Source organism: Trematomus bernacchii, unplaced genomic scaffold, assembly GCF_902827165.1.
Source record: "Trematomus bernacchii unplaced genomic scaffold, fTreBer1.1, whole genome shotgun sequence".
Classification (NCBI taxonomy): Eukaryota; Metazoa; Chordata; class Actinopteri; order Perciformes; family Nototheniidae; genus Trematomus; species Trematomus bernacchii.
This window is the reverse complement of record NW_022987313.1, coordinates 13,157,164-13,183,211: the sequence shown is the minus strand read 5'-3', so window position 1 is coordinate 13,183,211 and position 26,048 is coordinate 13,157,164. Positions and strand designations below refer to the sequence as shown.

The following is a 26,048-nucleotide window of genomic DNA, read 5'->3' as shown; positions in this document are numbered from 1 at the left end:
AGCTGACGATCCAACCAACTCTCTGCTTTTCACCCTCAGCCCACACTGGCTTTTTGGTGATATAAAGCTTTCCCATTAAATATGGAAATTTCCGTTTCGGTGACAGATACTTCACAGAGGGGGGTTGATGGCATAGACGGTGTTTTTTTTGGAAGGGGGAAGTGGCAGATTTTGATTAATGCGACCTTATCTGGTTCTGCACATGGAAGCAGAGGGGTTGCTGAGCTTGGCGGGGGTGGATGGCATGCCTGTTCTCTTTTTCTTTTTCCAGGCCTCTTTCTCTCCTCTATTTGAAATGGTTTCACTCACACGCTCTTTCTTTTTCCGTTTCTGCCTTCTATCCATTTTCCTCCTATTGTGGTTGGTGCACTCATCTTCTATCTCTGTTATAATGTAAGCTGTGCTCCAACGTCTTTTGTCTGATTTCCTTCTTCACCCTCTGTACCCTCTTCACCTCCTCCGTCGCTTCATCTCTGTATCCCTATTTCTTTTTTTTTCTTTGCTCAGTTAAAACTGCTCATCTCCCTGTTGCTCCGTTCTATCTTCAATTTGGTATCCTTTGCTCCTGTCCTGTATCCTCTTCCTGCCAGAGTGTGTGCTGCAGTGGGGCCGCTTCCCCCTGTCGCTCCATCACCACCTGGCCCAATTCCAATGCTTTTAGTGAGAGCTATCTGTCAAGCTATGAATAATACAGGCCCAAGGCTGGCGTTAGCTTGCTAGCTAGCAATGTGGAATCCAAATGAGGTCTCCAGCAGGAAGAGAGCACTTGACTTTTAGCTCGCTACCACGCTCTCCCTACCAAGACAGGCAATTACTCAGCCCACAGCCCCAGCTGCAGCCGTGGCAATCATCAACGCAACCCCTCACATCCCTGTCTGCGCGCACACACATCTCACAGGCACACACACACACATTGCATGCATGTATAAGCAGACAAGCACACCCCACCTCCTGATCCAAAGAACACCAAGATGTGTCTATACAGGGGATGGATCAAAAACGTTGTTGCCTTACATGATTGAAAATCCATCGTATCATCTTTCCTGGCTGTGAAAAGTAAAAAAAAACGATATAACGGGCCATTTCCAAAAATAGCAATAAACTAAAAGTTCAACTGATTTCAACTGTGATTTCATGGCGGGTGATGAAGAAATCAGGGCATTGATTGTGGGCGGAACACTCGTCCATCTGGAAGATATAAAGCCTTGCTAAGCAAACAAAAGAAAAGTTTCTGTTTGTTTTATTGTTGAGATATTCAAGTGAAATGTTAGGCGGGGCAAACTGAAAAGCAAAATGCCTCTAAAGTAACTCTTCGTGTCATTCTGGTAGGCCATAGTCGAGACACCACCGAGCCATGGAGATCTATTAATCGACAGTGGAGTAACTTCATCATCTCTTATCTGTTGATTAGCGGGAGACACGTCGTGCACTTGTATCGCACTTGCTCCACAGTTATGGCAGCAGGCTGAGAGGGTCTATCGCATGTATCAGCTGTATGACACATGTATGGCCACCTAATTAGTTTTGCACCGAGGCATCTTTAGGTGACAGTGTTAACCCATCCATCATTGCTTCTAATCATCCGTCGGAGGAGTGTGGGATGTAATTACAGAGTGCTAGGCAACGACAGGCTTCACAGGTAAAAATAGTCATGCAGGATGAGAGACGTCTGCATGTGTTTGGCATGTGGGTTGTGTGCACAAGGTGTGTGTGTGTGCACGTGGGCGGTTGGAGGTGTGTGTGTGTGTGTGGCCGTGGGCGTGTTTGTGCGTATGCATGCCTGCGCGTATTGTGGTAATGAGATCTAGTTAGTGATGCTCCAGAGTGTCTTATTAACAAATAATAACAGCGCTCCTTTGTTTTTTACCTCTCCTCCCATCTATTATTCACACCTCACAGATTTACTCATGATTCATTTATACGAGCATCTTGTGCAACCTAGAAACTAAATGTCACCCAAAACATCACTGTCGATTGGCACTGTGCGTATACTACATTATGTTTCTGTGTATGAATTGTATTTGTGAATGCGAGGAAGTAAGTATAGAGATGTGTTTACCCCTAAATATGTGCGGCACTAGATAAACAGTATTTACAGAAACAATCCAACACTGCTGCAAAAAAAATGGGACTTCTGCAATCTAATTCCATCTATCCACAAAAGTGTGAATGATAGAGTGCTATTGAAACAGATGAGTTGGATCTTGCCGGATCAGTAACGAGGGCTATAGTGAGGCCATTCTGCCATTCAAACCCCCTGTTGTGAAATCTGCTTGACGCCCTGTGTACTTTAGCTGGATTCTCTTTCCGCTGAAATTGCCAGGTTGGAGAGAGGCACTCAGCTGGGAACGCTGCTCTACATGTGAAGTAGGTTGTGCGTGTGTGAGGGCTTAGGAGGTGTGTGTCAGCGTGTGTGGCTCGTATGTCTACATGTGTGTCAGTTCGCTTTCAGAGAGAGTATGTGTGAATGTGTGTGTCAGTGCGCTGCCCTTTGCCTCTCTACCCCTCTCTCTCCAGGTGAAGAGCCTGTTCTGGAGGCCCTGCTCCAGTCAAGGCCCCTTGAAGCCAGGCTGGCAGCACTTTACCCAGATAGAGGTAAACCTACAGTACGCCGTCGGTCTTAGCAGCAAACACTTAGTGGACCGCCAGACTGCAGTCCGGCACCAGTACTAGCTGTAAGGCAGTACGCTGCAAGGAACATCTGTTTTAACAAGTCATTTACAGTATTCTTCAATTGACTCCTACAATATGGCTTCAAATAAATAAGTCTGCCAAGGATGTCAGTGCTGCTTATAAGCTGGACTCAAGAAAAACACTGGTTTTAGTCAAGTTTACTTCAGATATACACTGTTCCTGATTACCAACAGTACCATTCTGAAACACATAAACCTCAATCAATGCAGATTATTTTACTTTTATGGAAGTTTAAGCTACGCAAAAAAAAAAAATCAGACGTGTTGGTACGTCTCTTCATATTTTACAACTTCCCCATCCTATCTGTTGCACTCAGCCCCGAGCCCCAAGCCCATTGGCTACTGCTTAACTCACTCGAACGTAAGGGTGCATGTGTCTGGAACCATTTTCAGATATGGATTAATCCACATTTGATGCTCCAGTTTACTGAGTATTCCCTCCAGCAGGGGGGGATTGACTGAAAATAAAACCCATTGTGTGTATTTAAAGAAGAAGCCTATCACCCAGTGCAACAGTGTGGCTCACTGATTGGTTTTTAATATTTCTTTGGATTCTATGCCACTGAAGCATGAGACATATCTGGGTTTGGATACACATACAGTACAGTAATTAATAAGTAGTAATAATCAGGACATTGTTGTGTTTGGCTTATTAAAATGATAACATTAACAGTAACACAAATAAAGTATATAACTAATCATTTAAAGGGGCCATTTTATGCTTTTTAAGGTTGTCCCTTTCCTGTAGTGTCTTATATAGGTTTGTGTGCATGTCAATTGTCTGCAAAGGCTAAAATCCCAAAGTTCCCTCAAGAAGGAGCCTCTCCCACAAACTTGCCCTCCTGCCTGAAACGCCTCCATTGGACTCCTTTGTTTACTTGTGCTTCTATTGGTTAACACATTGTACGTGATAGGCTAAGGGGCGGGACATCTCCAAGCGGTTGACCAATCACAACAGAGCCGGCCAGCTAACCAATCAGAGCAGACTGGGCTCTGGTTTCAGACAGAGGGTGAAAAGAGGTGCTGCAGCACAGGCAGTATGAGAACATGTCAGAGGAGAGGCACACAATACAAATAAGAACCTGAAATTGAGCAAAATAGGGCCCCTTTAAGACCTGACTTGCATAGAGGGACCACAGTAGATCTGTTATTCTCTGCCTTACTATATGGACACGCCAATGGGCTCTTCCACTGTAGATACCATGAGACTCATTGTGCCACACTGCTGGTTGCTTGCTGCTCTCATATCAGTCTGAGTGCTTTAAGAGCATGACATAGTAGAGGGAGAGGAGATGAATGTGTGTGTGCATGTGTGTTGTGTGTGTGTGAGAGAGAGGGAGAGATGACATTTAAGTGTCTCTCTCTTTGCACTCCAATAGTGCTGCAGACCCATTACCTTGGTGCGTTTGTTTGTGTGTCTACCAGCATCTGAGTGTGTGCGTGTGTGTGCGTGCGTGTGCGTGCTGCTGTGTAACTACAAATGTATTTCCTCCAATCGTCTCCATGCTCCCACGCGACTCACCCTCTACCTTTCTGTTCTGATCCTTTTCTCATTCATCATGCTTTCCTTGCTGTCCTGTTGCCAGAGGTCTTTGCTAAGGTGTAATTTAGCTCCTACTGTTCTCTAATTTCTGCCTTAGTCAGGAGGGGTGTGGCTGCCCCCCTGACACCATGGATACGATCTGTCAATCATTCCCCACGTCCAGGAAATTGCGTTTAAAGTGAGAGTAATTGTTAAGTCTGCCCTGCGTGGGTTGAATTGAACACCCTTTCGGTTTGGCACAGATAAAAAGATGTATTCAGAGGCAAGGCCAGTTGGATTTGTGAGGCTTTTATTGTTGTTAAGAACAAGGTAATGGCTCTCCTCATCTCACCTTTTGTCTGCTCTAATCTCCTTGCCTTCTCCTCATTCACTAGTTTCCAATGCCGTATTGTTGTTTTCATTCAATTGTACACACACGCCTCTATCTTCCTTTCTCCATGATTCTCTTCCCTGTTTCACTCCCTAACCTTCCCTAACTTTGTTCTGTCCTATTTCACCCATGGAGAAGGACAGAACATGAAATGGTGGGTACAATACAAGCATTAGCCTGTGTTGCCTCTTGTAAAAATCACACTGTTTATCTGTAATTTACTGTAGATGGCCCTGTGATAATATACTGTCGTCCCTTCTATATTCATTCTATCCACCACACATAATACTAACCTAGAAAGCCTCCACATGGCGCTCTGACAGAGGCACAGCGGCATACGAAAACAAGAAGGACAGTAGAGGGGAAAGCAAGACTCTGAAAGAAACTCTACTTAACATAAACATGTCCAGTGGGGTAGCAGTTACCATTGCTATTTGTCCTTGAAAAGCTCAAATCTAAACTGGTGAGCAGGGAACAGTGTCTCTGCCTTCACTCTCCTGGTTAAATTATTGAACCCTACTTTAGAAAACACTTGAGTCTCTAGTTACTTCACTGTTCCACAGAAAAAATGTTGATTTATGTTCATGTTTCCCTTTCATTCCAGGAACCACTTACCTCTGTTTGCTGGCATATTACTGAATACATTTGCAAATTCTGTGGATTTTGGCATTCCCGTAGCAAAGCACAGCATTTAAATAAAAAAAAAACACAAAACAAGCTAGATCAAGGACAACAATTCCCAAGATACCTTGCGCCAACATTTGCTTACAACTTCCCATGTCTTTTTTTAATGAATGTCAGCCATTGTTGCTTGTTGTAGGCACCTCAGTCAATCACCTGTGTCAACTTTGAGTAATCTGCAACGCTCTGCCAGCCAAGCCTTGCTACAACAGCCAACATATAAATGACACATTAACCTTTGCCCATAAGCAGATCCGTCAGAATTAACGGCACGTCCCACTCCTTCAGCTGAGTGACTTCACTACTGACCCTGCAACCTCTCCATAGGACAATTATGGTAATCATGTTACTTAAACTGACATGGAACAGCATCCTGTACAGTATGCAGATTCAGTCTATAGAGATTCTTCATTAACTGAGCTTTGTTGAACGCCAGGATTAGCCTTGATCTATAGTGCAGTATGTACATTTGTCTCATGGAAATGTGCCTTTAGATATGGTTCAAACTCAGACGTGCATTAGAGTTAGTAATGGGTAGTGTGCCAAGCCCCGCCCTCCTTGGTTACTGTTGCTATGCCTGTCAAGCTTTTTTTCTTGCATTTGACTTACAGTGACAATGGTGGTAGATGTTATCGGCTAGCTACCATGAGATCCATGATTTTGTTTAAAACACTCAATTTCTTTCATTAAAATGCACAACAATATCTCAAGTAACGTTGCTGGAATGTGAATTGCCCTTAACAAAATAAAGGCCACAACATAGTTGCTAATGATAGTCTAAATGTTGTTAGCAACCAGGAACAGTGCACACTCACAAGACAATACACATCAACAATAGGTGGGTAACTATCTACCCTAACCCCCGTGTGTCTACAGTCTCATGGCATTTGCAGAGCCTCTGAGGATATTCAAACATTCAAAGACTGCGTGCAAAGCGGAGGTGGAGGATATGGATGATTCGCTGCCATCTAAAGGAGAGTGGGGAGGATAAAAAGGGGGGGGTGTAATTAACATATTAATGACCCCACCTTCCTACAGCTTCTGTCGGATAGTCCAAACACTTTGATAAGTATGCAAATGAGAGCCGCACCATCTGAAGAGGGAATTAGCTCTGCCAGAGACAGCCGAGAGAGATGGGAGGGGTAGAGGGGAAAGAGGAAGGATGGAAGGAAGGAAGGAAAGGGTGTTGTGGGGAGAGAGGGGAACTAAAAAGGGGGCAGGAAGGAGAGGAGAAGAGGAATGTCAAGATGAGGAAACAGGAGAAAGGAAGAAAGGAGCGACCAAAGACAGAGGGGGAGATAGGAAGCAGTCTCAGGCGTGCTGATGAACTGATATCCTCATGTTTGTTTTAGCTCTCTTTAATTATCCGCCATGCACCGATGGTATGTGTGTGTGTGTGTGTGTGTGTGTGTGTGTGTGTGTGTGTGTGTGTGTGTGTGTGTGTGTGTGTGTGTGTGTGTGTGTGTGTGGTATAAGACAAACAGACAGTGATAGAGAATGAGGGAAAAGTCTTTCATTCTTGTGCTCCCCAGCTCTCAGATCAATATGCCAGTTCCCGCCGCTCTGCAGCGATTTGCAGAATGGCTGCGGGGGCTCAGGCCAGTGGGCATACGGGCTCGGCGGGGGGGGGGGTGGAGGTGGGCGGCTCGGAGGTACGACCCCGAGCAAACAAGGGCAAGTAATTATAACACGGACTGATCTCACTCATCCTATCAGGGAAGAGAATGGCCAGTAATAAGTATGAGGGAGAGCACCACGGGAAAGCAAGTGTTCAGTGTGTGTGAGACAAAGGGAATGAGGGAGTCAGTGCAGGAATGTGTGTGTGCTGAAGAGACACCTTGTGAGAACAGCCAGGCCGGGGATTCACCGACACGCTCGTCACGTTCCACAATTATGTTGAATAATTAAAACGTTTCATTAACTTGCTCATTTCCTGTTCGGCCATGTTTCAGCTCTGACACCGGCAATTAAAGGCAGAGCCCGGACTGTACGCCCCTCTCATTCGGCCAGGCGCCACAGAGGACAACCTCATGTCTTTTGTATGAGAGCAGCAAATCTGACAGCTTTAGCAGTTATCCACCTTACTTAACTGTGCTCAACACTTCAGAGCAAAAGCACACGGGGGCTGACAATGAAATCTACGTGCTCAAGGTGAAATCGTGCAAATCTGGATTTTGAATTTTTTTGTTAGTATTAATGCAAATCAGCGAGTGAATAGTTTACCTTTGCGAGCCAGCCTTAGGCACTGAGACATCCACCTTGAACACCTTTACATATTGATAGCTTTTTCAAGGGGTGTAATTTGTTCTATAATATTTTCTGATACATGCAGTCAAGTGAACAAATACCTTATTCCTGTAAGCTAGACATCCATCACATAGTATGGATTCAGCTCTCTTTCATGATGTGATTTTGAAGAACTGCACCTGCTCAACCACACAACACCGAAAACACAAATATATCTTCACAAATTCTTGGCTATGTAAAAAATCTGGGGAATTATTTACTGAACATTAAAACCATAATTAGCACAATCCTGAGCTGTCCTAGTTACGTAAGACAGCTCTTTTTGTCTTTTGAAATTGGTTTACTGGAAGAGGAGCCGTTCATCTCGCGAAATGGGGGGAAGGGGGCCATTTTTATCCCAGAGCCTCCCAATGCAGTCTCTGGCACAAAGCTATCCTCCCCTATTGAGCTCATGCGCAGTACTTATACACCCCAATAAACACGATTAGCATGGCAGACTGTAAATATGCAAATGACAAAAGAGACTTGGAGGGGAATGTTTATGCTGTGAGCTCCGTCTAGCACAGCTCCTCCCCAAAACCCACCTTGCTTGTGAAAACCATGATGAGGTTTATTGAGATGGGGTCTCTGTTAAAGCTTTCTTTGTTTCTTTTCTTTCATAAAAGAAATTCAACCATGTAATTAGAGCTTCGAATAGAAAGGCATGCCTTTACCGTCCAATTTTTATAGTAGCTGCTATTTATAGCCGCAGACGGAGGGCAGCTACAACAACACACGGAAGCCCTGAACCCGTATTGTGCACAATACTACTACCAGTTCAATAAAGCAAGCTTGTTGCTTCTCCTACACTTTTGTCATATAGAATACAGACTTCAGTTTGCTGTCCTGAGGGTCTATGATTACTATGACTGTTCCATATCTGAAGTGCTGAAGAAGACGTCTGAAGCCATCAGAGTCAGGCACCTCAAAGCCATATCTGTGATGCAAGCTGGAATCTGGCCGACTTCAATGACTTACATATCATTTATAAAAAAGGCTTAAAGAGGCCCTATTAGGCTTTTCGGGGCTTTCCCTTTCCTGTAGTATGTCAGATAGGTTTTAGTGCATGTAAACGGTCTGCAAAGGCTAACATCCCAAAGTTTCTCTCCCACACACTCCCCCCCCCCTGCCTGAAACGCCTCCATTGGAATTTGTTTACTTCCATAACATAGTGACGTCACTATGTAACACTTGCGCTTCTATCGGCGAGCACTCAAACACATTGTACGTGATAGGCTAAGGGGCGGGACATCTCTAAGGGGTTGACCAATGATAACAGAGCCGGCCAGCAAACCAATCAGAAAAAGGTGGAAAGAGGCAGTATGAGAAAAATAAAGAGCTTTCTGAACATGAAATCATGGAAACATGTCACAGTAGAGACGCAAAGTACAAAGATGAACCTGAAAATGAGCAGAATATGTTATTTTCAAATGAAACCAAATAACACAAAGCTCTCCCAACAGCTTAAGATACATTTTTATCAAGACTGCATAACTGTGAAATCCAGACTCATGTCTTATATTCTACTATTCCATCAAACTCCATCAGACGGAGACAGTTTCTTCCCGCGGGCAGTGAGACTGTTAAACAATTGAACTGTTGAAACAACATCAAACATTCAACTGCTACTCAGTAGTATGTATCTAATACCTAATATATATATATCATTCCAATAACTTGTATATAGACTCATACTGCACTATTCCACATCATAACTTTATTTCATTTTTATAACTATTACTATTTTTGTATTGCTCTTGCTCTTATTGTTATTATGTTATGTTATTATGTTGCATTGTTGGAGAAGCCTGTGACATAAGATTTTCAACTGCATAATTACTCTGTAGCTATGTCAGATTGACAATAAAGAACCTTGAACCTTGAACCTTGAACTGATCCAGTTGTGAAAGATAGAGCCCTGTTCAATGTCAATGAGGAACACTGACAATTCTATAAAAGCATTTACTATCCAGTCTTTAGTTGAATCCTAAAATAGTCAACCTTTCTATATTTTGAGATTCTCTCAGTCTAGTAATACGCTATCATTCACCTGACCCTTGTCAATGTGCAAACCTGTGTTGGCGTTTGTAAATAAGAAACACACACGCACACAAGCGTAACGGCAGCGGTCCATCTGACGCAGTCCAGGCTGCTTCATGCAAAGTCAAGCGTGTTCGTCCTGAAGACTATCAGCTCTCCGGGGAGAGAGGCCATCGAGCAGCATTATCGACATTATAGACGCCTCAGCCTGGAGATAGGCTTCACATCGATCCCCTGATTAATTACTATCTGCAGGCAGCAGCAGAGTAAGGGGAGGGGAGGGAGGGAGAGGGAACTAAGTGAGAGAGGGAGGTGATGGAAAATGGGCAGAGGGATGCGGGATTGAGGAGAGAGAGGAGGGAGAGTACACCTTGTACAATCTATGAATATCAGCTAAAGGCTACACAGTAATCTTCCAGGTGGAATAATATTGTATTGATATATAGGTAGCAGGAACCCTTATCTGAGCTGCAAACACCCCCTTCCACACAGCCAAGGACAAAATGAAATTCACACATTATTAGTGTGGAAACAACTCGCAAAGACAAGTAGAGGACGCTGGAATAGCCACTACTGAATTCCCAAGCATGTTATACTTTACACAACGCAAATGAAGACAAAAGTATATGTCAAATCTATTCTGGAGTCTGTGTGCATGCTAGCGGTCAGAAGTGGACGTGGTGTGGACAGAGTGGCTAACATTAATGAACTCCGGTTAGATCCTTTGGGCTACACTCCTCTTCCTCCCCAGAGACTGTGTTGCGCTGTGTGGAACATACGTCAATAAGCTGTTACAACGCCAGGGTAAGGGCTCCATTAGGGCCAATTCTTACGAGAGCCTCGTACATTGAAAACAATTTTTGATTAGTTTGTTTTGTGTATCATTTCAGTACCCAGAGTGAGGGCTGCCACTCAAGGGATTTGACTCATCAGTATAGAGGCTCTTCAGTCAAGTCAATACATTTATTATTGAAAAGGTTTGGTTTTGTGCTCAGAGTGATAACTATTCATCTTCAGCTGAACTCCTTGGTGAGTACTGTAGTTCATCCGGCAGTGGCTCAGTCAGTAGGGGCTTGGACTGTGAGCCGTAGGGTTGCTGGTTCAAGTCCCGAACAGTTTAAAAATATGGAGTGTGGACTGCTACTTGGAGATTTCCCAGTTCACCTCCAAGGCACCGGGCACCGGACACCCCCCCCCCCCCCCCCCACTGCTCCTCGGGCGCTGTCCAATAGCTGCCCACTGCTCCTACTACTATAGGGTAAAAGGCAGAGACTACACTTCGCTGTGATTGATTTGTGCATGAACATGTGTGACCATTAAAGAGGGTTTAGGATTTCATCCTCCGATTCTATATTCTTTTACTGCTGACTACTGTGATTGCTCAGGAAGTGAGCCGGGCATTCAAATGTGTGTAGTGGCCAAACAGTGGTACTACAGCTTCTGTAATGTCATGGGCCCAAAAATACTTTTTCACCATCCACTAACATTGGGAAAGAGATGTGTAAATCAGCATATAATTTCAAAACAACTACCATGTATGAAAATTGAATATACCTTAATTACAACATTAGGTCCTTTACTGTAAGTTGTGAAAGGAGCTAAATGTCGAATCCAGAGTTACTTTCCCTCTACAATCATCTAAATAAGCCAAGACCAGCCGTGACGCTGCAGATTGGGGGAGGGGCTTAGGGGAAATGCAAGATGAAATGCTCTCTGGACCCAGATCCCTAGTCCTGGTAATATTGTACTTGAGAGTCTGGCCCTTTTGGCTAAATGCGCCACTGAGTAACTTTCATATGAATGAACGGGGTAGAGTGGTGAAGCCTATGCAGAAGATACACTTAAGTCTGGTTTCAAAATCTCCCTGACCCCATTGTTAAACAATGTACTTTGCAGCAGAAATCAATGTGTATCAAAGCTTTGCTTCTATTTGTAATTTCCCCAACCATGACATCCGTCCTTGGCTGAATTTCTTTAAAAAAGGACAATAGTTTTAAAAAAACGCTGGAAAGATTTGTTTCCAGTGACAAAGAAAACTTTTAAACACAAAAAAAAGAAGTGTTCTACCTTCCGCCCACTCAACTCACCCGACAACAACTTTAAGGCAGTAGGCGTAGAAAGAGAGAAAGAGTTGTGCTGCATGGGTAATGAATGGATAATTGTCTGTCACGCTAAGTATCAATAAGTGCATACGAGAAAAACAATTATTTTACTTGTCTAGTTGGAGCATTATAAGTTGACAAAACCTGCATATGTAATTTACAGAATGTGAATTTGTATAAGAAATTATTTGGTCGAAGAAAAAGATATATGTTGGTGCTGTTTTCATCTTTTGTGACATTGAAGATGTCCAAAGAGACACAGAGTGAGGAATGAGGATAGAGAATGGAACTGTGTGGCTGAAGCAACAGTAAGAAGGGAGGAAAGCAGAGGGACCAAAGAAAGAGCAAGAAAGAGAAATAACTGGCATCAAAACACACTTTGGAGAGTGTTGCTGAAGCGAGGGCAGCTATCACAGCGCAGAGGAAGAGTGAGAAGGGGACAGTTGATCCAGGCAGTGTTTGACTGTCTCTGCCTCAGCACTTAGACAACAGCAGGCCAATTTAGTGTGTGGGTGTGTATTAGTATGTGTTTGTGTAACCGTCTCCATTTTCCGCCTGTCTGTGGATTTGTGTTGCTTTTGTGTGTGTTTGTGTGTGTGTATCAGTGCAGTGCACTTTTTAAATTCCACTGACCTGAAAAGCTCTGTTAATGCTGGATCCACAGGCACTAAGAGAGAGCGATAGAGAGGGGGGGGGAGAGAGAGAGAGGGGGAGAGAGATTATGAACAGGACTGACTAGTGCATTCTAAATCCACAGGCTCTTTGTATAACACATGAAAAGGAACCCGCTGAGTAGCCGATCATCGTGACTTCTAATGTGTGTAGGTTTACCATGAAATGAGTTTCCATTGAAACACTTCGTACTCATAAATCATTTTTAGATGGTATCTCTGTCTTATGTTGATCATTATTATTTATAGTACTTTAAGAGATATGAGATCCAATCTGCTATGAGCTTTTTTTTTAAATATCAAGGTGCTTAGACAGTAGCTACACATGTGTTTCGGTGCATGCATGTGCAGATGGAATCTGATTGGAGGGGATTAGAATGTGCTAGCTATGCTCATAGTTTTTCTGTTAGGGTTGTAAACATTACATAATATAAAGAATATTTATACAACATAGTATATTATTCTAGTATTATTATTTTAGTTTAAAATGAACATTTAATTTAGTATCAAATTAAATGTTATTTTAATATCAACATGTTGATGTAGTTGAGTTTGACTTTTTGTGTACTAAAGTGTACTGTGTTTTATATTTCAGTATGTTGTTTTTCAGTTTTCTTTATTTGTTGCACATTTGTTCTATCGAATATGCTACATGTTCTTGTGCTGCTTCTATAATTGCTTTTATATTATATATTATATGTCTGACACATTTTTTATAATGAGCTTCGCCAACGGTAAAGATAGTGATTTTGTTCATGAAAGTTTATAATATTTAATTCATAAAATGATCCACGTTATAATTGATGTGTCTGTGGCATGTATAGAAGTATTCAGTCAATGAAACAAGTACAAATGATCTGATCATATTCTGATATAGAAGAAGTATCAAATGAGGGAATAGTGATTTTGGACACAGCCTGGAAGACGATTAAAGTGGCAGTCCTCCTCTTTGTTCCCTCATTGGCCGACATGCAGAGGACACATGTCACCCAATCAAACAGGGGGCTCATGGTCGTAGCCTTCACCACACAGTGCATGATCCTCTTGATGTCGGAACAATGGTCAACACCTTCTTTGTTCGGTCAAAGATGTTTGACATTTTCTAAAGTGAAATGAAATATGCATCAAGAGGATCCTCTGATGGTCATTTCGTTTGAGATGCTTTAAACCTGTGAGAGTGGACTGGAGAGCTGGGAGCAGGACAAGGGCTAACGTGAGAACCTACTTGTTATATGTGACCAAGTACACAAAGGACCTGAACAAGTCAAAAGGTTTCACCAGTTCATCAGCTCAAACAGAGTTACCGCATTTGTTTATTTATAGTTCCAAAATGTGTTTTCACTTTGCACTATGTATCATTGTGTAGGATTAGATATCACTGTATGTATTGGATTTGGAACAAAGCTCTTTGAATGCCTTTGTTATTCTGTTTCTGCTGGGAAACAATAAAAAGGGATAGAGGAAGAGAGAGCGGTGAGGAGAGGCAACTCAACTGTGACAGTCTGGGATTTGTGCAGTGGTGTATGTACAGTATGTGTGTGTGTGTGTGTGTGTGTGTGTGTGTGTGTGTGTGTGTGTGTGTGTGTGTGTGTGTGTGTGTGTGGGGGGGGGGAAGGTCACGCTGAATGTCAGTGCCGCTGTGTGTACGCGTGTGTCCGTGCAGATACCTTTGGAGCGTGTTCGATGGCGCTTATCGTCTGCACCCACCTCCATCTGCAGAGAAGGCGCAAACAAGCAGTTAAACACACACCACGGAGCTGATCAATGATATTTAATTGGGATATATGTTCCTTATTGCTCAGGGTAAAGTATTACCCTTTGTCCAACAGTTAAGTGATTTAAAGACTAAGGTACATTAGGATCCCTGATATCTGACAGGTTTCTGTATAGATTTCTTGGGCAGTAAAACTGCCGAATATAAATGAAAGCATGTGAATGAAAGGATCTCTTAAATAAAAAAATAATATTTAGTGTTAATATGGTGTTAAAGGTAGGGTAGGAAAAAATGGAGAAACCAGCTCGAGTGCGCTAGAATTTGAAAGTACGCAGCCGAAAAAAATCTGCCCCTTCCTTCAGACTTCCTTACAGAGCCCCTCCTCCAACACACACGAACGCGCATGAGGGCACGAGATAAGTTTGTGCACGAGATGGAAGGCTGACAGGCAGGTAGGCCATCCAGTTATTTTAGCCGGGCCGGCTTAGATGATTGGTCGTGCTTTTTACAGCGCCACGGCTTCCACAGATGATATTTTTTTATGTATTTATTGTCAAAGCATTTCATGTATTCATTGCTATCGGGATGTTAAGAGCATTCCATGGAATATAACAAAAAGTGTATCTGAAGTGAATTACCTACCCCACCTTTAAGTGTACTCAGTATTCCAGGAAATAACTTAAAACTAAAACAGATTATAGAAAGACTAATTTTTCAAACAGATCAAATTGTTTGTAAATTGAAAAAAGAGATCAAAAAAGTATTAAATGAATATCCCTATATTCCGTTTTAGGAAGGAATATAAATCCCCATTTTGAAATGATGCAAATCCCATGTGAAGTATTTATCATATCCTCCATCCATCCATCCATCTGTCTATTCATGAATGCGTGACCATCATTCTACACATGTACTGCAGACATAACACCATTCAACATTAACAGCATGGTTTCCATTTATGCTGTCGCCTCCTCAATATTCCCTGCTTTCATGCTCTTATTATGCCAGAGTAAGCATTATCCTCCCTTCCACCTCACTTTCATGTATGTCAGTGCAACATACATCCCTCTAAAGGTAGGTCTCTCCCGCACCAACACATCATAAATTGTTGAGGAGCCTTAACGTCGCTCTGTTATTTCCAGATGTCCCTAAATATTCATGGTGCTGGGTTTGGACTCTGACGGGGGCCGTGGCCCTGTTTGGATGTCTCTTTTTATTAAACATGATTTATTAACACCACACTTACTGTACTGTAGAGCCCCTCAGCCTTAATGGTGTGTTTCTTTATGAATGCCCATAAATGTTTCAGCTGGAGAAAAATAAAAAGATGAAAGGCAAGGATACCTTATAAATCTTATTAGCGTGGCAGGGAGGAAAAGACCTAGAGTATTTTGGGAAGGCTCAACTATACTATGTAGAAATATATATTATTTTTATATTTTCCATGAAGCTTAACTGTTGTTACCATGGCAATGGATATTAAAAGAAAAAGGGAAATAACAACTTATCAATCCAGTCTCCTCTCCCCTTTCAGGCACTCATTCAGACAGACTGAGCGTAGAGTACTGAGTGTGTACCTATGCGAGTGAGTAACCTTGGTTTTCTCCGAAGTAGTCATGTGAGCAAAGTGGAGTTAGTCCTCTCTCAGTGAGCATCTCTCACCGGTCTAGTCTTTGCTCTGGAACAATCTGCAGTACGAGCAAGAGCCCTCAACATGTGCAACTTTAAAGGGGAAGAGAAATCATGTCGGGTACATAAGGTTTCTCAGCACATGGTAGGGCTGCTCCATTATGGCAAAAATCATAATCTCGATTATTTGGGTCAATAATTGATATCACGATTATTAAAAACGATTATCCATTTACTTTGAAATCATCAATTTATTGGAGAAAGAACATTTGAACAGTATGTTTTTAACAGTTGATTACCCTGAACTTTAAGTATAATTCAACTGAAAAACCAATAAAATAAAAAGTAATAATAATAATAAAAGAATAATCGTTTTATTTCGATTACGTTGTTTTCGTAATCGTTGCAAGCCATAATCGTAATTGCGATTAAAATATGATTAATTGAGCAGCCCTAGCACATGGACTATTGTACGGACAGACGTTATTCCAGACCGCCCTAAATATCGGTAGCATCTAACTCTTAAGCCAAATTAAAGTCCAATTCATTTCACTCATAGTTTTGTTCTTCTATATGAGTTACTGTGTACCCACTGCCGCTGTTTCTGTGCTGAAATACCCAGAGATCACTTGTCAATCATTGTGGGCGGTGCTGTAATGTATTTCTATTTGTTTCTGTAGGTAGTGCTCTTTTCTTCCTCTGTTTGGAAGGTATTGTTCTTCCCACTTCTTTTCTAAACAAATTATTTTTCATGCCGTTCGTTACAATTTTAAACTTTCGTGACAGGCATTACCATCCCTTGTATCACACAGTGTTTAGAAAAATACTATTTTGATTTAAAATTCTCCTGCTAATAAAAATAGAATAGGTAAATAATAAAATAGAGAAATAGTCCCAACCTGATGCAGAATGGCAGAAGCAGCATATCATCTGTTGACTACTATATGAATGCATGTTTAGATAAAGTGCACCCCCCTATGCGCATACTAACAGTGCTTCTCTGAAGCCTCCAGACTCTCGCTGAGGGCCCAGGTTTTGAACATGGCCTGCGTCAGCGTCTACAACAAGAGAATCCAGCAGCAGAATGAAACATTTAGAGCAGCGGAAGTTTTGTTTCCTCGCTTCCTTCCCTCAAGGCTCTGTGAGAGCGCTGGACCCAGAGAGCATGCACGCCTCTGCGGCTCACCATATGTTGGAGAGCCATCATATTCTATCTGGCTGTTTCTCTCTCCTAGCACCCCATGGGAAAATGTCACTGCTGTAATGAAGGTTAGCCTGCTTATTGAGGATTAGGAGGAGGCCCACTCCTTCTCTGTCTGCGTCTCAATTAGACCCCGGATCAATGGCGCATGGGGCCGGGTGAAAAACCACAGAGTCACGCTGATCCAAGCACCAACGGTTGAGCTTGGATAGTTAAGCAAACACATATAATGAAGCAAGATCCAAAGACAATTCTCTCTGATTTCTACACAACCAGCAATTCATATAAAGTAATTTAAATACACCATTTCAAAACGTATTGGAGTATCTGAAACATGAAATGTTAAAAAGTCTGATTAAAAAATGTCTGTTTGCAATGATTTTTTTCATAAATCGTCAAATGTATTTAAATAACGTCAAGTTCTAGCCTACATCTTATAACAAAAAACATCAGTCAATAATAACAATTAAAATCAATAAGAAATAACATCAGTCAATAATAACAAATAAAATCATATAAATAAAAGCATGAGTGTTTCGTGTGTGTGTGTGAGAGCATTTCATATGTGTATATATGAGTGCATTTCATGTGTGAGTGTGTTTCACATGTGTAGCCTATATGAGAGCGTTTCACATGTATATGTGAATAACTTTGGATTTCATATGTGTGTGTGAGTGCATTTCATATGTGTTTATGAGAGATTTTTACATATGTTTGTAAATGATTTTGGTTTCAGTTGTGTGTGTGTGTGAGCAGGCTCGGATTGGCCATCGGGAGATTCGGGACTTTTCCCGGTGGGCCGCTGCCGTTGGTGGGCTGCTGCCTTCGGTGGGCCACTGGCTCTGGCATAGGTGGACCGTGGACTTTCACAGCGCCGCTGCGCCGGTACCGCCGCAAACGCTGTGAAAGTCCACCGCCGTAGCGAGTCTCCGGCTGTAACAGTCCACTACCGCCTGCGAGGACCCAGGTTCCATTCCGGCCTGAGGTCCAAAAAATTAATAACAAAATAATCTCCCGTTTATCGCGTCCATTCGCAACCCACCCATCACATCTCTGCGCCCCACCAGTGGGGCGGGCCCCACACTTTGAGAAACGCTGCACTAACTTAATGGTGGGACCACATATGCAACTTGGAAGTACCTAACGTGTGTTGGAGTAATTCAACTAAATCTCAATTCAAATGACCCCCACTGGGATGTATTTCATATTCCTATCTAACATATATTGCCTCTATATGTGTTCTCCTGAAGTTGTCACCATGTTCTGTCATTTGCATCCATACATTTGAATTAATATGCAGCACATTTGGTGTGAGGGTTGACAAAAAATGCTTGTTAAAGATTGCCATCCTTAATAAATGCACGTGAATGGAATGTGGAATGCGGCTAAACATTTGATTCAGCCTGCATTTTGGAAAAAAGAGCTGTCAGAAGGACAACTGTGTTTGTGTTGGTATTGATTGTACATTTGGACTCAAAATGAAAACAATATGTAAATTCCTATTCCTTGGGAAATAAAGTGGCAGAGCCTATTATGAGGTGTCTCTATCAGTACATAGGACAGAGGAACGCCATCAGACACAGACAAATTGCAAAAGAAACAACTACAGAGTTGGTGCGGTTTGATGGAGAAATTGCTGGGAATGAAACATGATAAGAAATACAGCGATTGTTGTAATACGCGCTGAAACATAGAACAAGCATTTTGTATGTGTGTGTGTTTATCATTTTGATGATGGGGGGATGGGGGCGCACAGACATCTGTCACAACAATTCACATCGTTATCAGTTTCCTTTTGTTTCACCTTGAGGTTTTGGGAGACTGCGTTTCAGGCATATGGTGCCCAACCCAACCTCCACCCACACACACACACACACACACACACACACACACACACACACACACACACACACACACACACACACACACACACACAACACACACACACACACACACACACACACACACACACACACACACACACACACACACACACACACACACACACACACACACACACACACAGATTAGTATTCTGTACAGTGTAGCAGCATGCACACACCGAAACTGCACTGGCACTATCGAATTTCACTGCAAATAGGTATTTACGGCGTGCATCATCTAGTGAGAGTAAACATGTGTGCCAAACCGAAGCTAAGTGCATCTGAATTAGTGTGAAGGGCTGCGGAGAAAGCATCTGAGTGGGCGCTGACAGTCACAGTGAGAAAGAGAGTGAGGGTGATGGAGACAGAAGGAGAGACTACAAATCTGGGGAGTGACTCGTATGGAAAATGGCTCAGGTGGGTGAGAGCAGGGCTCTCAAATGGTTAGAGTGGGATCAGAATACAATACAACCATTTATCAGCTGGTCCAGAGACAGCTGTTACAGTTCAGGATGGGAAGGATTTGTGTGTGTTACCTGTATGATCAGTGGATCAGGTTGGATACTTTGGCTTTACAAAATCATGATTCTATTCAGCCTGATTTTCTTAATCTAAAAATATTTGATCTTAGATAATGGCATTGTTGCTAAGAAGGGAACAGAATTCATTGAACTGTTTTTGGAAGTAAGCTGTAGGTGTATTTGAAATTCTTTGTATAGGGTTTTGTTTGAACAGGTCAATTAAAAAGGGTCAGTAGAAATAACGTGATTATATTTTAAAACATAAAAATGATATCACTTACCTAAGCATGCAGGTTTTAAAAACTTTTACCTGGAATTCCACAAATAATAATAAATAGTTCTGACTAAGGATGATCTTTATTTAAAATGTGGCTTACAAGATGGGTTTATAACTATTTAAAATGGTTATGAAAAAAGGTTTCCCCTGTCATATAAAACATTTTGGATTTGTTTGTCCATTCAGACTCATGCCAGATAAACCTGTACAGTGAAATTGGCAACTTCTGCTCTGCACCACAGCTTTTGCCTATTTATATATATTATTATTTTAGTGTTGTGAGCTGCGCTGTTGACATTAGTGATATTGTGTACTACTATGTTTCTATTTGTGTTTGAATGTATGAATAATATATATTGAAAAAACTAGCAACTCGTACACTTCAGATTTGTTTTCTTTGCCTGCACCAGCTTGCATGATCCATACAGCAAACACACTTAAGATGAAAACAGGAAGTGCTCCACTACCTGAAAGGGTCAGGGGTTGAGACAGCTCTTTGGTCCGGTCCTGTGCTTCCACCGTGACCTACTGACTTTCAGCCGGAGAGGAACGTCTCACCACGCCTCCTCCAAACTCATTTTCTACACAGGGGGAAGAAGAAGAAGAAGACGTGCATCAGTAAAACCATTTGCAGCAGAATCACATTCATATACAGCCATGACAGGATCAGAAGGTTCCTCTTCTCCTTTGACTCTCTGCTCATGAATAGTCATATAGCATCAGCTATGCGGCAACACGCCAAGTGAGCGTTGATTTCCGCCATAACGACGGCCGCTTGTCGTGTGCGATAGGCTTGGCAACATGGGGTAATTAGCTAGATCTATCATCTTCTGCAGGAAGTGGGGACAAATATAGCTAATGATCCGTGCCTGCCTCCATGATTTCTCTCCTCTGCTCTCCACCCTTAGCTGAGTTAGAGGAGGAGAGGGAGAGCGACAGAGGAGAGAGAAACGCGTCGATGCCATGCTTTAAAAAAAAAAAAAAAAAGGTCAAATAGTCTTAATGCAGACTGAGAGGAGGAAAGATAGAGGTGTGAATGAACATAGTACGCGCTGGAACACTGCCTGCGTTCCCTGACTCTCTTTGTTTCTCTCCATCCATTGCTGCTAATTGAGAGAACGTATGGGAGAGAACAGATGAGGTGTTGAGGGTGTATAGGGACCATCACAAAGACTGAAGGCCCCCATAGGGAGTCTACCAGACGGCCCATTACACGTACACAAGTGCACACCAACGCACACACAAACACACACACGCAGCGATTCCCAACCTATTTCAAAGCGGCTTAAATCAAAAACAATAGCTGGTCCCTCAGGACAAACACAACCATAGGCACATACTGTACGAGTGGCTGCTGTGCGTTATGTAAAAGGTGGCTGTTACACGCATAAGCAGACTTTACTTTGAACCAGCAGGGGTTTCTTTACCCTTCATCTCAGACGCACACACCTCTGTGTTTACCTTTTGTCCACTTCCTTTGTTGTGTGAATCTTAAGCATGGGCGAGCTGGAAACAGTGTGAATGTGTTGTAAAGGGAACAACGCAAACAATGGAACTACTATGGTCCTGCTGTCTTTAACGTATTTGTTTTTGGTGTCAAAAGCTGGTTTGTATTTGAAAACAGCCACGATGCACAATCAAAGTGCTTTGAAGCGTGTTTATAAATATTTTTGAAAAAACTGATCAATTGGTGTATCCGTTGGTAAAATAAAAATGTTTTATCATTTGTCAGTGTATTTTTTGCAAAAATCCAATATGAAATTATTTCTTTGAAACATTGTGACATAATTCCATTCCTGCTTTCATCCCATGCAACACAATCAAAGACGCACGCACGCACGCACGCACGCACGCACGCACGCACGCGCGCACGCGCACACACACACACACACACACACACACACACACACACACACACACACACACACACACACACACACACACACACACACACAGCCCTTTGGTCATTATAATCACAGCAAGTGATGACTCTGTCCTCAGATGAAGGTTTTCTTGTGGAGGCTGATGACAAATCACAGCTCTCTGACTCTTCATCAGAACACAGTTCACATTCCCCCCGTATATCTCTATATAAAAGAAAGTGTGTGTGTGTGTGTGTGTGTGTGTGTGTGTGTGTGTGTGTGTGTGTGTGTGTGTGTGTGTGTGTGTGTGTGTGTTGGGGACAAGAAACAGAGAGAGGAAGAAGACAAAAGGTAAAGCATATAACAACACAGCTCACTCAGTTTCTTATGTGTGTGTGTGGTATTCAAGGAATCTACTGTGCTAGTTTCAGCACCAAGGACAGAGACAGACAGAGCGCAGCAAGGGAAGAATAGGCCTCAACTGCAATGGGAGAGCCCTCAAAGAACAGCAAACACACCCACACACACACACAATCTCAACACAATACACACTAGGGCTGGGTTTGAAATAAAATATTTTCATATGAATAATCACATATTGATAAAAAAAAAATCCCAGGATTGGTTCTTTACTCGTTTTTTGTAGCAGTTGTGTGAAGCTTTAACTTGATTACCGCAGTTTAATCAAAACATGCAGGGATCTAATCATCTGAATGCTAAGCAGCAGCAACACATTCATTTCAGTAGTGGAATCAAATCCATTCAAATCGGCCGCTTGTGAATCTCAATCAATTTGTAAAATCAGTGGCGAAATGCAGCCATAAAACACACAGATGTTTACAGACTAACATGTGCACAAGGACAAGCTATTCTTTTATATCCCCTCTGTTACAAAAGTAGATTATATGACAACGTGCTGGTAGACTTATTTTCAGCCCAGAATCCGACAAGTGTGTGTGTTTGCTTGTGTGTGATTTTCTCAGTATATCCCTTGGAGAATGACACAGGAACATGCCTGCCCTTTACTGGGCTCCTGTATCTATCACACACACACTGTAAATAGCCTGGGATGACACACACACACACACACACACACACACACACTGTACTGAAACCCTATTGTATGTATGTACACTGCAGTACGGAGAGTGGGCTGTGATGTCTGCTGTGACATATTCTGTGATACGTCAGACATGACAGGCATTTTAGACAAACACAACATACAGAGGACTCCAATCACATCAATCATATAAAGAAGCACACATACGGCACGTGAGGACAAGGGGCACACACAAAAAGCACATATTACAAGAGAGATACATGCTTTATTCATGTGATGTGTTTGCACACACGCACGCACGCACGCACACACACACACACACCACACACACACACACACAACACACACACACACACACACACACACACACAACACACACACACACACACACACACACACACACACACACACACACACACACAACACACACACACACACACACACACACACACACACACACACACACACACACACACACACACACACACACACACACACCACACACACACACACACACGCACACACGCGCACACACGCACACACGCACACACGCACACAGCAATCTCTTTCTCCCAGGCTCTGAGAGTGGCTGGGGCTGCCTGACCTACATTCTCACAGATATGTATACAGGCAGAGAGGAGATGAAATCTCACTCTCTATTGCTCTCCCTCTCTCTGTTCTATATCCTGTGTTCTTCTCAGTGCCTGTTCATCTCCTTTAGGACACACACACACACACACACACATGCACACAGCTGAGGTGAAGTAGCGACTATGATTTCTTGGCCTGAATGCCCTCGTGCTGCTGCTGAACCTAGATGTGTCAGAGGATAGCTACATGTGTCTGATGGATGTCAGGTGATAACAGGAATGGTGTATCCTGTCTTTCCACTGCGTCATATGGAAGATCCTTAAATGACCCTGCACTCTTTTTAAATGTACATACAAGCCAGCTCCTCGGGGAGAGAAGCTGGTGAGGTGAGAGGAGTGTTGAGATGCAAAGAAGAGCACAAGATAACTTGATGAGGAGAACTGAAATGAATGTGCTTATGTACACATACCGTATGTGTTGGATGGGTGACGGTCTGTTTTGAGCTGCTCTGATTACCCAGAGAGAAGGAGATGGGATTGGTCTGATAAAAAGCCAGCTGGCAGATGTATCCAATCCTCCTGAAACTGTTCTATGGAAAATAATGTTTCAAAAGGACTGCAAACACGATAACAAGAAAAAACACAAGATAACCAATAAGGAAGTACTATTTATAACTTAAAGGGATCCTTTTGACCCAAACACTTCTCTCCTTCTCTCTTCAATTGTACAGCTGTGCTAACATCAGATACGTTGCTATGCCTCATATTATTTTACTTTGTTATTTAGCTGGCTGTATATAGGAGTCCCTTCCATGTCCAGACAGTGCAGAGGTTAGTAACTCAAAAGGCTTTCAGTTGATACAAAAAGAGCTGATCCACTATATCCCTTAACTAAACCACCCCAGCCCTCTTAATCCCACCGAGGCATTACACTGACCACACTCCATACAGTGATACAGCAGAAACCAGCAGGAGGAATCCCATGGCCCTGCATCTAGACAACTTGAATATGAAACAGTTGAGCGATCTCAGTATGTTTTCATTTCCTAATGGCTCTAATGATACTTTTATTTCATAATGCCACTTTTTATGACAGTGCCTCAGTTTATCGCCAATGTCCCCAGCCTCTAATAGCAGAGCTTAACCACTGCCAGCCAGATGTGTGCTACCAAAGCCCGGGAGGAACAGCGTCCAGACGTTGAAGATATTTTGACCTTGTGGCCTAACTGAGTAATTAAAACTTCCAGGTCAGTAAACGATGCCATACAGTAAGGCCAAAAAGAGGCTTTTTTAGACTTAAATTGGGAAAAATCCAGCTGTAAATCAGAGGGTATTTATTTTTTAGGTAAACCCACTTCCAATGCAAACACTTTAGTCGCCCTTATTTAACTCATGAGGCTCTGAAAGTTGAAGAATTATAAATAGTATGGTAGGATATTTGCTACACACTGATCATTTGCAGAGATGTCATGGTTACCAGAAATGTCGTGATCAATACCAACAGCAAATAGAGCTTAAATATAAGTAACTTAACTTAAATCCCACGTACTTCAACCTACAGTCCTATATTATTATGAGCATACTGTTTGTTGTAAAGAAGTTACAGAGGCCCTAATCTGATATCCATATTGCTGCGAAGACGTCTTCAAACAACTCTCTTTTTTCAAGTTCCTCTGTGAAAAGTACATTTCAGAAGATTACATTTGTGTAATACAACTTTCATCTGAGTTCTAGATATTTAGGGTAAACTGAATGACATATTTTAAGTAATGTCTACTCGTAAAAAATGTTTTATCAATGTCAAGAAATTGAACGATTAGACTACAATGCTGCTATAGTTATAACAAATGTATATAGAGATATAAAAAAAATAAGTCAGTGGATTTGGCTGGCTTCTTTTGATACTGTTACGCTCTACTGGCACGCATCGTCCCTTCTATTTTCTATCCTCACTTCTTATCTTATTGAGTATTGTGAAGCCAAAGCACGAGGAAGGTCTGGCGAGAATACAAGTCAAACTGAGCAAACTGTATTAAAACCACTTGCAGTTTAACTGTTGGGTGCTTCTTGTTACAACAGCTACAAAACTAATCTGCTTGCTGGTCAAAATCTCACAAAATCAAAGGAAATGTGGTGTATCTGAGCCGCCGAGGTTCAGGGGTGAGAGAAGCTGTCAGGTAGTGAAGTGGACCGGCTCTTTATGAGTTCCCTGCTCCCATCAAAGAGGGAGAGTGAGCCGAGGTAAAAGCACTTTTCTGACCTGCTTTTCTCATGGAGTACATGAGAAATGGACCTGACCATGTGTGACCTGCTGCTGCACTGTACTCAAACACGCCTAATCACAAAAAGTAAAAATAAATAACACAGGAACGCATGCAGTGCATTTATTATTAGCGCGCCCCTCCAAAGGAGACACACATACGCACAAATGGCAAACAAAAATAATCACGCACCCCTAACCCCTTCTGCTCTCTTAAAGGACCTTGCCTGCTCCTCCGTAAGGGCAGAGAGTGGGGAAAATAACGTTGAGAAAACCACTGCCGCAATTACCCACAGTGGGGTAATCACAAGCACAATGCATTGTGGGTTGGCTGCCTGGGAGAGAGAGTGAAATACTCAGGTGAGGAGAGAAGCCAGACAGCAATCAGCCCAGCAGGAAGAGGAAGAGAGAGAGAGGGAGACAGAGAGAGGAGGGAGAGAGAAGGGGGGCAAAGGGCCATTCCTTTAATTTCCAAGGGAGAGCCAGGGCCTTAATTACTTGATGAGTCTCCTCTCTCTCTCTCTCTCTCTCTCTCTCTCTCTCTGCTTCACTCTCTACTCTGTGGCTGTACAGAGGTATGTGTGTGAGTGTGAGTGTGTGTGTGTGTGAGTGTGTGTGTGTGTGTGCGTGTGTGTGTTTATGTGGTCCATTATCAGACTGGGAAG

The 26,048-nt window shown here is 42.6% G+C and overlaps 1 protein-coding gene across 1 annotated transcript in view; it reads right to left on the bottom strand.

Annotated features, from left to right (window-relative positions):
* The window catches only part of myt1lb (myelin transcription factor 1-like, b), a 90,303-nt gene that overhangs the window by 42,384 nt on the left and 21,871 nt on the right, over positions 1-26,048 (bottom strand). Inside the window, exons 2-4 of the mRNA XM_034124599.1 lie at positions 20,079-20,192; positions 14,054-14,099; positions 12,349-12,382 (exon numbers count right to left, since the gene is read on the bottom strand). Coding sequence (XP_033980490.1) covers positions 12,349-12,382; positions 14,054-14,099 — 80 coding nt within the window. The 5' untranslated portion in view covers positions 20,079-20,192. The remainder of the gene's footprint in view (positions 1-12,348; positions 12,383-14,053; positions 14,100-20,078; positions 20,193-26,048) is intronic.